This window comes from Oratosquilla oratoria, chromosome 31, assembly GCF_046742065.1.
Source record: "Oratosquilla oratoria isolate Oo_2021 chromosome 31, ASM4674206v1, whole genome shotgun sequence".
In the NCBI taxonomy this organism is placed as follows: Eukaryota; Metazoa; Arthropoda; class Malacostraca; order Stomatopoda; family Squillidae; genus Oratosquilla; species Oratosquilla oratoria.
The window spans coordinates 23909730-23924985 of record NC_134807.1 but is presented as its reverse complement, the minus strand read 5'-3'; the positions used below and the strand labels follow the sequence as shown (position 1 = coordinate 23924985).

Below are 15256 nucleotides of genomic sequence, written 5' to 3'. Positions count from 1 at the left end.
CTCTGCCTTCCACACCTCTTTTACTAATCTTTCTTCACTCATTCTTTCCATGTGTCCAAACCATCCTAATACTCTTTCATCAACTCTATCTCCCAGCTCCCTTTCCACCCCTGTTCTCCTCCTCACCTCCTTATTTCTCACTCTATCAAGCCTAGTAACTCCTATCATACTTCTCAGACATTTAATCTCAAACACATAACTCCTTCTCTCTTCCTCTCTTATGTTCCATGTTTCTGCCCTGTACAATGCTGTTGGCACAATCACTCCTTCATATAACCTCCTCTAAGCATCCATTCCCAGATGTCTATTTCCCATTACACTTTTTAATCCACCAAGGCATTTACTTGCTTTTCTCAATCTACATTCCACCTCCACCCCCACTCCTCCCTTTCCTGACACATTCGAACCCAAGTATCTAAAACTATCCACTTCCTCCAGTCTCTCACCCGTAATGCTCACTTCCAGCCTGCTGTCATTCTCTCCCCTTGTACATCTCATCACCTTACTTTTGCCCACATTTATCTTCAGCTTCCTTCTTTCACACATTTTCTCAAACTCTGACTGACAGAGAGGAAAAAAAAAAGAAAAAAGAAAAAAAAAAACCACTTTGGAAACAGTATCAAAAGAGAAGAGTGCAAAATTGTGAAGGCAGTGTAAGAACATTAAAAATTGTATATATTAAACTGAATGGCTTACTGTTGACCATGTTGGAAATCAATGATTATGTCTCAGTATATAAACTTGACCTGTGCTAACATTGGGGTCAAGTTACCAACAAAGTTGACCTAGCTGGAAAACAGTAAATACAAATTCTGAAGACATGATAGAACAGATAAAATGGAAAGCAGAGTGATGGTAGTTGAAATTACCAATGGCAAGGGTTAGGCAATAAGTATGAGAATTAAAAAAGAAAAAAAAAAAAAAAAATTAGATACCATTAAGTTGTTATGGAAAATTCTGCACTCTTCTAGTTTTTAGCCATTTTTTGTTGTTGTGGATATCAAGACAGTGAAACTCAAGATAGCAATTATAATTATCATTAGATTAAATCAAAATACTAAAATGAAAACAGACATCAAATGTAACCATGAAGACAACTTACCTGTGGTGCAGTTGACTTCATCCGAGTTATCCCAGCAATCATTGGCTCCATCACAGACCCATTTAGGATGGATGCAGTTCGTGGTATTGACACAGTTGATAAGTTCTGTTCCATCATAGCCTACTCGTGTTTGCTTGCTACAGTCCGTCTTTTCTGTTCATGTGAGAAGATAAGTTTGCATTTTTCACCAAGTGCTACATTTTCTTATGAATAACAAAAGGCAGACACGTACTAGTTGATTGCCAAGGATGTGATAATGTGATGTATTAATGATGCAAGAGATAAAAATATAGACTCTTATCAAGAATACATATATAGATACCAAAGGTTTTTTCCCCTTACAAGGAAGATAGCCAAAAAACAAAGGCATAAAATCCACCCATTCCACCACCCCCATACTCCACTCCCTTTCACCCTCTTCCCTCCCTCTTATCTTGACTCTTTTTGGATGATGGATCATCGCTGCATCTTCCCCACTGCCCTGGGTCAGAAGTAGTGTTGCAAGACACAGCACATCCACAGCAAAGCTGCTTCATTAAATCGGCGACCCCCCCTCTCCATCCCCTCATGCAGAAAAAGAGAAGACAGTGAGAAATCCCTTTGGAATGTCTCAAATAATTTTTTCACATATACTCCCTCATCCTCCATTCACTCCTTTTTATGCATCACAGCATCATCCATACATAACCATTCTTCATTCACCACTATCTTCTGTCTTCTCCCTTCCTTCCTCAACAGATATTGCCTTCTTTCCCTATGCCCCTTTTACCCCATCCATTCATCTCATCCTTGGTCGCCCCTTCATGTTCACTCCCCCTATCTCTGCCTTCCACATCTCTTTTACTAATTTTTCTTCACTCATTCTTTCCATGTGTCCAAACCATCCCAATACTCTTTCATCAACCCTATCTCCCAGTTTCCTTTCCCCCCCCCTGTTCTCCTCCTCACCTTGTTTCTTACCCTAGTAACCCCTGTCATACTTCTAAGGCACCTCATCTCAAACACATTCAAACTCTTCCTCTCTTATATTCCATGTTTCTGCCCATACAGTGCTATCAGCACAATCACTCCTTCATACAATCTCCTCTTAGCATCCATTCCCAAATGTCTATTTCTTATTACACTTTTTAATCCCCTAAGGCTTTACCTGCTTCTCTCAATCTACATTCTACCTCCACCTCCACTCCCTTTCCCGCCACATTCGCACCCAAGTACCTAAAACCATTCACTTCCTCCAGTCTCTCTCCCTTAATACTCACTTCCACTCTGCTGCCACTTTCTCCTCTTGTACATCTCATCACCTTACTTTTACCTATATTTATCTTCAACTTTCTTCTTTCTCACACCTTCCCAAACTCTGTCACTAACTTCCTCAATCCCTCCTCTGATCCTGCTACAAGTGCAGTGTTGTTAGCAAACAATAATTGACTTATCTCCCACTTTTCTCTATTTCCTTTAACCATCTCCAATCCCTAAGACATTAGCTTGCATTTACCTCTCACACCACCCCCTCCATGTATAAAATAATAGACAGCTTCATACTGAAATAAAAGTCTAGTAGGCCACATACTATACCAAAGAAAAATTTTGTAGGCCAAATCCAAAAGGTAGGCCACAAATTATATTGGCACATAGTTTGGGAGAACTAACCATGGCCAAACTAAAGCAGAATGCACTGAGGAATACACCTAGGAATGCACCAAGGAACGTGCTCAGCTCTGCATAACACATCTCTGGCAAAGTCCCACCTTACCTCAAACATTCACTCTCCCCATTTCTGATTCTAGCACAAGCTCTACTACTCTTGTAAAAACTCCTGACTACTCTTAAAGCTTTCCTCCTATCCCATATATATGCAATACCTCCCACAGTGCCTTCCTGTCTACCTTGTCATAAGCCTTTTCCAGATCCATAAAGGTCCACCCAAAAAACATCCTTACCTTGTCCTAAAGCTTTCTCATATATATCTTACCACAAAAATCTGATCCATGCAACCCTTACCTCTCCTATACCCACACTTTTCCTCACCAATTACTCCCTCTGTTCCTCTCCTAATCCTCTCAATCAAGATCCTCCCATAAGCTTTCCCAACTACATTTAAGAAGCTAATCCCTCTAAAACTACTTCACTTACACTTGTCCCTTTTTCCCTTGTAAAGTGGAACTATACAGGCACTCCTCCAGTTCTCCGGCACTCTACCCTCTCTTACATTCAATAACCTCACCAGCCAGTCCACCATCACTGTACCTCCTTTTTTTTTTTTTTTTTTTAGAGATTTTGCATTCAAGAATACCAAAAGAAAAGAAAAAAGATGGATATAAATGGAATGTTTGTAGATGGATGAAAAAATGATACAGTCTGAAGGGATTTCTTCATGTCCTCTTTGCATATTTCTTAAGTGGAAGAGGGGGTGGGGTCGGGAGGTGGCATCATCATGCAATGAAGCTGTGGGGGCAAGCCTATTTTGGCTATTAGACCCACTATGAGCAAGTGTGATGGGAGACAGGGATGACCTTTCATGAATGAGATATCAAGATGAGAGGAATAACAAATAGGTTTTTTGATGGGTGTTGCATGAGTATGCTTTGACTTTGCCATCCTCCTTGAAAATGTTAAGGGGTCTTTTGGTATATGTATATATCACAAGGAAGAATGATGGTCATTTCTAAAGTAAAATAAAATAAGAACAGATTAGTCTATCATTAATCTCCCTTACTTTATCTGCAGACTAATCAATCAATTGGCTACCCTATTTGTAACTGTTACAAAATTGTTTTTTGTACTATATACTTTTTTACAAGTATTTATATCTTAACTTCAGAACTATAGCATGCACATACCACAACCCATTTCATCACTGGCATCTGGGCAATCCGGATCGATATCACAACGGTGACTCATTGGAATACACAAGTCAGAGGTGCACTTGAATTCATCTTCATGGCATTCACAGCCTTCTTCATCTTCAAAATTTGGACAATCTGGTATCCTATTGCATCTCTTTTCTTCTGCTATACATTTCCCTTGGCTGCATGCAAAATATCCTTCTCTGCACTTTCTGTTGGCTGTATGTATTGTTGAAGAAAAAGAAAAACTAAGTTTGATTTTCTAAACAAAGCTTCCCATCATTAAAATTATTACAATCAATATATTCATGGCAATACAGTATTAGTATTGTTTATAGTTTACTTTGGCAAAGTTGTATCTACTTTGTCTAGTTGATTTCAGAGTGGACCTCCATGTTTCCTCCACTCCTCGTTATTTAATTACAAACTCTTGACCCCATCACCTACATTTCTAGTTCTGATTTTTATTTTTATGAGTTAATGCCATATGATTTTATGAGCTTAAGGAAGGGCACTATTGAATGGGTGAAGGCTGCCTCAATCTTTCAGTGCAATAATACAATTCAGAAATTATATTTTGGATTATGCTTGATAACTTTTCCAGTTTAGCAATTGACAACAACTGGGCTAAATGCATAGCATCGAAGAATATCACCAAGTGTGGAGAAAATATAAAACATAATTTCAAAGACAGAGACAAAAAATAAAGAAGTATACACAGTACTTACAACACAAGACTTCATCCTCATCAGATCCATCAGGGCATTCATCTACTCCATCACATGTGAAGCGATATGGAATACAATATCCAGAACTGCATTCAAATTGATCTTCTGTACAATTAGCAATTTTGACAACACATCTCCTACCATCTGCTAGGAGTACCCGTCCTTCAGAACATTGGCATACAACCTGTGCCCTCTCATCTGTTGTGCACATATCTTCACAGCCACCATTAAATATGCGGCATGGACTTGCATCACCTTTAGAAAAAAAGAATTATCTATGATGAGTATTTGTGGAATATGAATTCACCTGGACACACTTACTTATTTGCACTAGTTCAAGAATAAACTGGATGTGGAGAGATACGAAAACAGGTCATAATGAGCATAGCTCCCATCCCGTAAAATACAACTAGGTAAATACTATGCAGGAAAGGAGCTATCCTGGTGGTGCCCCATCTCTTTTCCTCCATCTATTATATCCAACCATAACCCAAGTAATTGTCATTGAATGTGGGTGAGTGCAGTATGTATGAGAACAAAAGGGATGAGAATGGTAGTTGATTTGCAAGATGAAAGATGAGTGTGTTAATACAAAGTGAAATGAAACTTAAGCAGAAAGATAAGTTGGAGTTGAGTATGGGATCATGATGGGCAGGGTGTCAGGAGTGGTAAGAGAGCAAGGAAAGGAAGGAGTGCACTGGTGGTAAACAATGAGATTAGGAAGTACGTAATGGACAGGAAAGAAGTGTCATCAAGAATACAGACAAAGATAAGATTGGGAGGGTAAAGATGGGCGTTTGTAGGTGTAATGGCCCTAGTAGAGAGAAAAAAATAAATAAATAAAAAGAGGAGCAGGGGGAGTGTTTTTAAGTGAGCATGTAGAGTTTAAAAATAAATGCAGATGTAGTGGTGGTGGGAAATTTTAGTGACAGTGTAGTAGGTGAACTGATAGATGTGGATGTAGGGGGAGAGATTGCCCTATAATATGAGTATACATATATATACATATTTATTTCTTTAAATCTCACAAACATCCTCACTCCTATCTGGAGGTGTAACCCTAAGGAAATGGGATCTAATATTTGAAATGAGCCTAAAATCTCTCTCTATAAGCTTTGACTATTTTTTTCCAACTATTCATGTAAGAAAAGCTGACATTGGGTGACTGATCCCACCATCCTCCTCCTTCTACAATCCAATGACAAAAACAGACCAACACAATGAAAGTGGCCTTCGATTACATAGATGAGATGGTTAAATAAATAATTGTTACACTGATAAGACCGAAATTAGAATATGCTGTATCAATGTGGGCACCTAGCACAAAAAAGAACATAAGACAATTAGAAAGAATCCAAAGAGCAGCGACAATAATGGCACCCACACTGTCAAATCTGACATATGAACAAAGATTGGAGAAATTACAGTTGTCAACACTAGAAAAGAGAAGGGAAAGAGGCGATTTGTTGACCATTTTCAGAATTATGAAAGGGACAGAAATTCTCAATAGAGATGATCTATTAAAGTGGGACAAGAGAAAAATGTAATTTTCGCAGGAAAATTAATTTTTCCCTGATACAAACCTGAGGTACTCCTTACACTAGGATACTCTCGCGTAGCGCGAATATTTCTACTGCGAAATTAAAATCCTCACTCTGTGGGTCTGGGCAACGCTTATCCTCAGTAAGGGGCCCCATTGGGGCAAGGGGGGGGGCCCTTGCCCTCCACCACAAGTCTCGCACACTATAACCATTCTCTGAGCCAGGTATGATTTAAGCACAAGGTTGTCAGGCAAGGAGAAGGAACTGTTTAGAGGGGTGGTTGAGGAGGGCCATTAAAGGTAAGGAGTACCTCAGGTTTGTATCAGGGAAAAATTAATTTTCCTGCGAAAATTACATTTGTTCCGAAGAATACAAACTCTTCGGTACTCCTTACACTAGGAGACTCGGACTTAGGAGGGAAGGAAGTTGTTATCTAGCCTGGGAAACCGCTGTAAGGAAAATCTAGTGTGCTAAGACTATGTTGACCAGACCCCTATACATTCCCCTCACTTTGAAGTGCACCCCTTTCTGTTCCCTGGAGTGGAGACAGAAAGGTTATAATCACTTTTGTACCACTGAAGGGCTTGAATTGATTCCCTTGGAATGCTAGAGAGCCCGCGGGTGAGGTAAGGGAATGTAAGAGTATGAGAAGGACTATAGAAAGTTATCCCTGCAGTTGCCGAGCCAGAACCTGGATGAGTTGTCAGGGTCGGCTGTGTGCTCTTGAGGAGGGGTATATCATTTTCAGGACTTCTTGGGCGGCCACTATGGGGCCCAAAGATAAGTTCCCTAAAGATTCCCGCATAACTTCTTTGAGGTAAAAGGAAGTGAACGTATTCTGGCTTTTCCATATAACTGCTTGAAGAACCTGGTTGACTGACCGATTCTTTCTGATGACTAGGGAGGTCCCTACTGCCCTCAGGTCATGGGCAATCTGTGTGGTCCATGTCGCAGGCTCTGCGGATGACTTCCATTGTCCAGTAAGAAAAGGAATTCTTAGTGATGGGCTACCTTTAGTAGAGATGAACAACCACTTTAATTCTGGTCGAAGATGTTCGGTTCTCTTGAGGTAGGTCCGGATGGCTTGTACCGGGCATAGAACTGTTTCAGTCTATTCTCCCCCTGCAAATTCGTCTAAGGATGGAACACTAAAGGACCAGAATCTAGGGTCGGATTTGGCAGGATCTTTGTTTTGGCAATGAATTGAGGCATGAAAGTGAAGGAGACCTCTTTCCATCCTTTGGAATGGGCGACTCTATAAGAGATGGCATGTAACTCCCCTACTCTCTTGGAAGATGCCAGGGCTAGCAGAAAAAACTGTCCTCTAGGAGAGGTCCTTCAGATGTGCCTCTCGGAGAGGTTCGTAAGGGGGACCCCTCAGAGAGTTCAGGACTAATGCCACATCCCGCGGAGGAGAACTGATTTCACTGGGGGGGGCATGATCTTTGAAGTGCCTGAAGAGCATGGAAATTTCCTGTGAAAGGGCTAGGACCATGCCCTTCAGAGAAAACACCTGATTTAGAGCTGCCCTATAGCTTTGTACTGCCGAGAGGGAGATCTTCCTGGACTTCCTGAGGACGTGGAAGGAGGCGATCTCAGGAATGGTGGCTCGAACTGGGACTAACTTCCTGGAGTGGCACCATTTGCAAAGGCGCATTTCCCTTGATAAAGGTTAGCTGAGGATGAGCAAATAGGAGCGGACATGTCCTCAACCACTTCTCTGGGAAAACCCTTCTTTAGGAGGATCTGGACCATAGTCTGAACGCGTGAAGATTGAGTGCTGAAGGGTTCTTGTGCCAAGGCCCGTTGATGGGTGGATACAGAAGATCTGGTCTTCCCTGAAGGGCCAGAGGCTCTTCTACTGCTAGCTCGAGGGCGTCCGGAAACCATGGGGCTTCGGGCCACCAAGGAGCGATCAAAGTCATCCGAAGGTAGGATGCGTGTCTTGCTCTGAGGTACCTTCTGGAGCAAGGGAAATGGTGGGAAAGCGTAGGAGTCCAGGTTGTCCCAACTGTGCAGAAGAGCGTTTTCTCCTGCTGTCAGAGGATCCAGGAAAGGGCTGAAATATTGGGAGTTGGTGATTCCATCTCATTGCAAAAAGGTCCACTAGAGGGGAGCCCCATTTGCTGAGGATGAAGTTCGCTACTTCTCGATAGAGGGACCATTCTGTGTTGATTATCTGATTCTTCCTGCCGAGGTGGTCCGCCCAGACATTCCTCTTCCCCGGGATGTAACGGGCTTTGAGTGACACCTGGAGATTCTTGGCTAGGTTGAGGATGTCCATCATCAGAAGGCATAGTTCCTGGGAGACTGTGCCCCCCTTGCTCGTTCAGGTAGGGTACTACCGAGGAGTTGTCCGACATTATGCCCACTACTTTTCCTGAGACTTGATCCTTGAAGTGACGGAGAGCCAGGAGTACTGCTTTCAACTCAAGCCAATTGATATGGGCTGTCCGCTCGACTGTGGACCAGGAACCGCTGATGTGATCGTCGTTGAGGTGGGCTCCCCAGCCCTCCTTGGAGGCATCGGAGAACAGGAGGACTTCGGGGGGAGATGGGCCGAGGGGCATCCCCATGAGAAGGTTGCATGGGCCTTCCACCAGAGAAGAGAATCCTTGACTTCTTCGGTGAGGGAGATGTGTTGTAGGGGTTCTCCCTCTTGCGGGGCCCATTGAGACTTGAGGAGCCACTGTAGCGGTCGCATTCTTTGTCTACTCCAGGGGATTAATTTCTATATGGAGGCCATATGGCCCAGGAGGATTTGGCATTGTGTAGCCGTCAGGAACCTGGTCGATAGTGCCTGTGCAACTAGAGAAGCGAGATTCGGGATCCCCTTTCCTACTAGGAAGGATTCCATTAGGGAGGAGTCCAGGACCATACCCAGGTACGTGACTCTCTGTTCTGGTAAGAAATCTGACTTTTCCGGGTTGACTACTGTGCCCAATTTCAGGACAAAGGTTAGGACCATTCTCAGGTGTTCTGGCATAGCTGGGCGGAATGCATCTTGGAGGTCCAGCGACACCATGAAGTTCCCTTCCCTGATAGACGCCCTTACGGACTCTGGGAGGCCATTCGGAACTTTGTCAGGGAAAAGGAACTTGTTGAGTGGAGACAAATAGATGACTGGTCTCCACACCCCTGTTGTCTTTTCTACTAGGAATAGCCGTGAGAAGAACCCTGGGTCCGGAGTCGAGACTTCCACTAAAGTTCCTGTCTGGAGCAAAACGGAGGATTCCTCCGCTAGGGCCCGCCCGCGAGCCGAGTCCGGGTGGAAGCTGCTGACTTGGATGGGATAGAGGGAGAGGTTTGGGACAGTGGAAAAGGGAAGACAATAGCCCGTCTTAATGACTCAGTAGGTCCAGTCTTCCGCCCCGGCCTCTTCCCATGCTCTCCAGTAGAGGGAGAGGCAACCCCCTATCCTGTGCAGAGGGGCTGGCGAATTCCTAGGAGTCCTGTGGGGGAGTCCGGAGCCTCTATAATGTTTGCGTCTAGGATCTCGGAGTCCACCATATCCGGGGGAATCAGCGTGTGGGTGAGCATAAATCTCCCTGAGGAGGGGGTCACTGGGGTCCCCGAGGATGGTGTCTCTCCTGCGGGACTCGAAGTTGGCCCAGGACGTTGAGAGACAGGAAACCTGATGCTTCAGGGCTCTGCTCGCGCTTGCCAAAAAGCCTGGAGGTCGCATTCTTCCTGGGGTTGTAGTGCGGGTAAGAACCCCCACGCCGAGGCAAGGAGGCGTTCTAGCCAGGAGTTCACCGCCAGGGACAGAGCCAGTGATTGAAGGTGGTTGCTGACTTCCCTGCCAGAGAGGAGGACGTTTCGTCTGCGCAGCGACTCGGCGTCCGCCTTAACCAGCTCTGGTAACCTCGCCGGGATCGAGGCTGCTCAGAGGGTTGACCCCGATGGGGTGTAGAAGCGCTTCTGGTGTTCCAATGGGACCGGAAGCCAACGCGTCTTCTCGGTCGTCCTTGTTGCGAGAGCGTCGGAGGCCTGGGCCATGGCTCTCGCCGTCTGCGTACTCCATGGAAGGTGGAGGGGAGGAGGCTGGGCTTTCTGAGAGTTGGCCGTCATGAAGATGTCAGACTCGAATGTGGCTTCCTCTTCTTTCGGGTGGCCCAGTCGATTCGCCCTCCGAACCCTCGCGAGGACGTCCGAGAAGGAAGGTGGGACCACCATCGAGGATTCCGACTGGGAAACGGGAGGGGAAAGGGAGCGTGGCCCCCCCCCCCTACGGAGCTGTGGACATCGTCGTCGGCGTAGGAGGGGTCGGGACGGGCAGAGAGGAACCTCACGCTACCATCCCGGTCACTGATGGGTACAGAGGGGGGCCGAGCAAGTGGAAGATGGTCGAGGGGGGCCCTTGGGGGCGGTGACTCCTCACGAGCTTCCGTGCGGTGCCAAGAGGACATGAAAAGAAATTAAAGAAAGACAGTTACAGAAGAGACCTGAAAAAGAATACCTTCCCACATAGAGTGACCGATGTCTGGAACAAACTGAACAGAGAAACAGTAAATGCCAGAACTATACACAATTTTAAGAAAAAACTGGACGTGGAGAGATACGAAAACGGGTCACTACGAGCATAGCTCTTGTCCCGTAAAATACAACTAGGTAAAACTAGGTAAAATACTAATACATCACAGACAACAGTACTATATTTCTTCTGAGATATCTATGGGAGTTTTTGAGGGCCACTACTAACTACTGTAGGGCTGCAATTTTTCAATTAAATTCTGTGCAACAATCATTTTTTAACACTGCATTTACCATCTCTGCTCATTAGCTTTAAAAAATAATATCTATCTATATGAATTTATGAAGAGGCCTTCCTGTGGAGGTGCTGTGTCTTGCGACACTGCTTCTGACCCAAGGCAGTGGACAGGATGCAGGGATGACCCGTCATCCAGGAGGTGCCAAGATAGGAGGGAGGGAGGAGGGTGGAGGGGAGTGGAATATATGGGAAATGAAATGGGTGGGAGTGATTTCTATGCCTTTTTCTTTTTGGCTAACCCCCCTCCCAATGTAAGGGGGGAAAAGCCTTTGGTATATGTATGTATCTATATACCAAGAGCTTTTTCCCCCCAATATGAGAGGTAGCCATGTCAAAGGCATGTACCCCTGTATCCCGCCCACTGGCCTGGGTTAGAAGCAAAGTAGCAAGGCACAGTGCATCCACAGATATGCCGCTTCACTTCATCAGCGACCCCTCCTCTCTCTCCCCTCATGCAGAAAAAGAGAAGATGGGGAGAAATCCCTTCAGGCTGTGTCAAGATATCATTCACACATAAGCACCCCCTACCCCCATCCCCCCCAACCCTCCCTTCCTTAATAATAAATAAAATAATCTTTTCAACATTTTCCATTTAATTTCCTAAGTTTAGCTTCCTGTCTTGATATTGGCTACCTTTCTCTATGAATTTCCTTTCCTTTATGCATATGTACAAGATGATCATATTTCCTCCTTTCACTCTTCTTTTCAAAGGCATGACATACCACACAGGTCTGGGACCCATTGAGTGATTGTCCTTTGGATCTTCTCAGGCTTTTCGGTCTTTCTCTTTGTTTAGGTTCCTGACCATAGCCACATAATCAAGGCTTAGTCTTAAGGCACTACATTAGAAGCAGTTCTATCAAGTTGGTGTCCATACATGTTAAGGTTGTTTACACAAACATCCACCATGCATGTATTTTTCTTAGTGTATCATTTACAGAGCTGGGCGTGTTACCACCAGACAGGTAGTGCATTACTGAAAAATCTGCATATACATATTGCATAGGTATGTATACATGTACACATACACGGTAATATGGACTACACTAAGGAAATTAGAATTGGTAATGCATTTATGGAAATGCACCCCAGATTTTTCAGTAACGCACTACCTGTCCAGCGGTAATGTAATATATATACAGTATATATTATACACATTATGTATGTACATAATTTGACTTCTGACCCAGAAAGTGGGCAGGGGTAAGGGATGGCCCTTCATCCACAAGGAGCTAAGATAATCAGGAAAACAAATGGGTGTTAGATAGGTGTGGTATGAGTGGAGGGTTGGTGCATGCCTTGCCTAGGTACCTCTCTTATAAGAGGGAAGAAGCCATTTTGGTATACAGACATAATTTGATATACATAGTGCCAAAGGACTAGGACAGAAATGGTTACACTACTGAAGACTAGGCCTTACCTTACATATCAACCAGGCAAATACTGCAAAATTATACTTATGATCTCATATTGTTAATAATGTAAAAATGAGTATGTAAATAGTTTATCCACTGGACAATAGAAAAAAGGAAAATGATTACAGAGAATATTTTTGAAAAATATTACTTTAAAAAACATTTGCTCATAGTTAGTTTGGAAAGCCTAGTATATGTACAAAACAAGTAGGTAGAGGGAAAAGCAATATTACCAAATCCATTTTGTGCATATATTCAACTGCTCTCATGGTACATGGAGAAGCACATGTAATAACACAGAAATCTATAAATATCAAGACATACAATAACAAAGAAAGATAAATAGCGATTTACTATGGAAAACAAGAAAATACTATTCTGAGTAATTCTAGGAACAGTATGCCCTTGCTCTCTTTTCTTTCTTTCATTTTCTTAGTTTCTAAAAGTACCATTCTAAAACGAGTCCATCTTTTATCTAGTTAATTTTTTCCCTTGGCTTTTTGCACTTCAATTTATATTGTATATTTTTTCTCCTCTGGCCCCTTTGTTAAGATGCATTTTTTCTATCCTCATTGTTTATTGCTTTATCTGTCTAAAAAGTTTCAACACACATAAATTCCTTAGATCTCTGTTTCCTGTAGATGTTGTCTCCTTATGTACAATTTCAATGCTGTGCCCTTCCATCAAAATAATTTTTGGCTCATGAGGTCCTGTACTGGCTAGGTTTTCTCCTTTATAGAGATTCACTCGATACCTCTTTCCATAAGTCTTTCACTACTAAAGGGATACCACGTAGCCAAATAAAATAGCCTAGTGATAGCTAGAATTAAAGGACAGGTCAACCAATTTAGAAGGGATTAATCACAAGTTTAACCCCTTTACTAATAAAGGTAAGGCAAAAATGTGAGAAAGCTTTAAGAAAAGGTAAGGATGTTCTTGGGCCTTTATGAATTTAGAAAAGGCTTATGACAGGGTACACAGGAAGGCAATGTGGGAGCTTTGCAGATATATGGGATAGGAGGAAAGCTGTTAAGAGCAGTCAAAAGTTTTTACAATAGTAGAGCCTGTGTTAGAATTGGAAATGGAGAGTGTGAGTGGTTTGAGGTAAAGGTGGAACTTTGCCAGGGATGTGTTATGTCACCTTGGCTGTTCAATTTATACATACAGTGGCCGCGAAAAGTTTGGGCGCAAAATTATAGGCGCTCCAACTTTCCCCTAAACTCAAAACATGCAAAAAATACAACTTTCCATCCAAACTTTTCGCAATTTTTCAATGCTAGCGTTTGTACTCGTATTTAGCCGAGACAATACACACTATTTGGCAACTCTGTTTAGGCGCACTCAATGTCACATGGAGTCACTTTCTAAACATCTCTCATGGAGAGTAGTCTTTTTTTTGCGGTGTTTTTGTGCCTTGATATCTCCGTAATAGGAAGTGGTAAAGAGCTGGAAAGAGACACAGTTGTTACAATCATAACCCTCTATAAGGAGGGTTATAAGTGTAAAGATATTGCTACTCGTGTGGGAATTGGAATGCGTCAAGTGCAAAAGTGGACCAAGAAATTTCGAGATGAAGGAAGTGACATCATTCGTACTCCAAAGCATCGCTCTGGTCGGCCAAGGAAGATATCAAATCGTACTTCTACGGTTCTAACTGCCTCCTAATAACCGTAGGAGGCAGTTAGAACCATAGATGTATGATTTGATATCTTCCTTGGCCGACCAGAGCGATGCTTTGGAGTACGAATGATGTCACTTCCTTCGTCTCGAAATTTCTTGGTCCACTTTTGCACTTGACGCACTCCAATTCCCACACGAGTAGCAATATCTTTACACTTATAACCCTCCTTATAGAGGGTTATGATTGTAACAACTGTGTCTCTTTCCAGCTCTTTACCACTTCCCATTACGGAGATATCAAGGCACAAAAACAGAGACCACCGCAAAAAAAAGACTACTCTCCATGAGAGATGTTTAGAAACTGACTCCATGTGACATCGAGTGCGCCTAAACAGAGTTGCCAAATAGTGTGTATTGTCTCAGCTAAATACAGGTACAAACGCTAGCATTGAAAAATAGCGAAAAGTTTGGGTGGAAAGTTGTATTTTTCGCATGTTTTGAGTTTAGGGGAAAGTTGGGGCGCCTATAATTTTGCGCCCAAACTTTTCGTGGCTACTGTAGATGGGGTGGTGTGAGAGGTAAATGCAAGGGTAATGGGCTGGGGATTGGAGATGGTAAAAGAAAATAGAGATAAGACAGTTGTTGTTTGCTGACAACACTGCACTTGTGGCAGGATCAGAGAAGGGATTAAGCAAGTTAGTGATGGAGTTTGGGAAGGTATGCGAAAGAAGGAAGTTGAGGATAAATGTGGGTAAAAGTAAGGTGATGAGATGTACAAGAGGAAAATATGGTGTAAAATTGGAAGTGAGTATTAAAGGAGAGAGATTGGAGGAAGTGGATGGCTTTAGACACTTGGGTGCAAAATTGGTGGGAAAGGGAGGAGTGGAAGTAGAGGTAGAATGTACATAGATTGAGAGCAGCAATTAAATGCCTTTTGGGATTAAAAAGTGTGATAAGAAGTAGACATTTGGGAATGGATGCTAAGAGGAGATTGTATGGAGTGATTGTACTGACAGCACTGTATAGGACAGAAACATGGAACATAAGAGAGGAAGAGTTTAAATGTGTTTGAGATGAAATGCCTCAGAAGTATGGTAGGGGTTACTAGGCTGGATAGAGAGAGAAACTAGGTAAGGAGGAGAGTGGAGGTGGAAAGGGAGTTGGGAGATAGGGTCGATGAAAGAGTACTGGGATAGTTTGGACACATAGAAAGAATGAGAGAAGAAAGATTTG

General features: G+C 43.2%; 1 protein-coding gene across 3 annotated transcripts in view; it reads right to left on the bottom strand.

Annotated features, from left to right (window-relative positions):
- Window positions 1-15256, bottom strand: part of LRP1 (LDL receptor protein 1) — a 494362-nt gene that overhangs the window by 220162 nt on the left and 258944 nt on the right. For all 3 annotated transcript variants that reach the window (XM_076213442.1, XM_076213443.1, XM_076213444.1), the window contains 3 exons: window positions 4677-4931; window positions 3943-4167; window positions 1103-1255 (listed from right to left, as the gene is read on the bottom strand). In XM_076213442.1, coding sequence (XP_076069557.1) covers window positions 1103-1255; window positions 3943-4167; window positions 4677-4931 — 633 coding nt within the window. The remainder of the gene's footprint in view (window positions 1-1102; window positions 1256-3942; window positions 4168-4676; window positions 4932-15256) is intronic.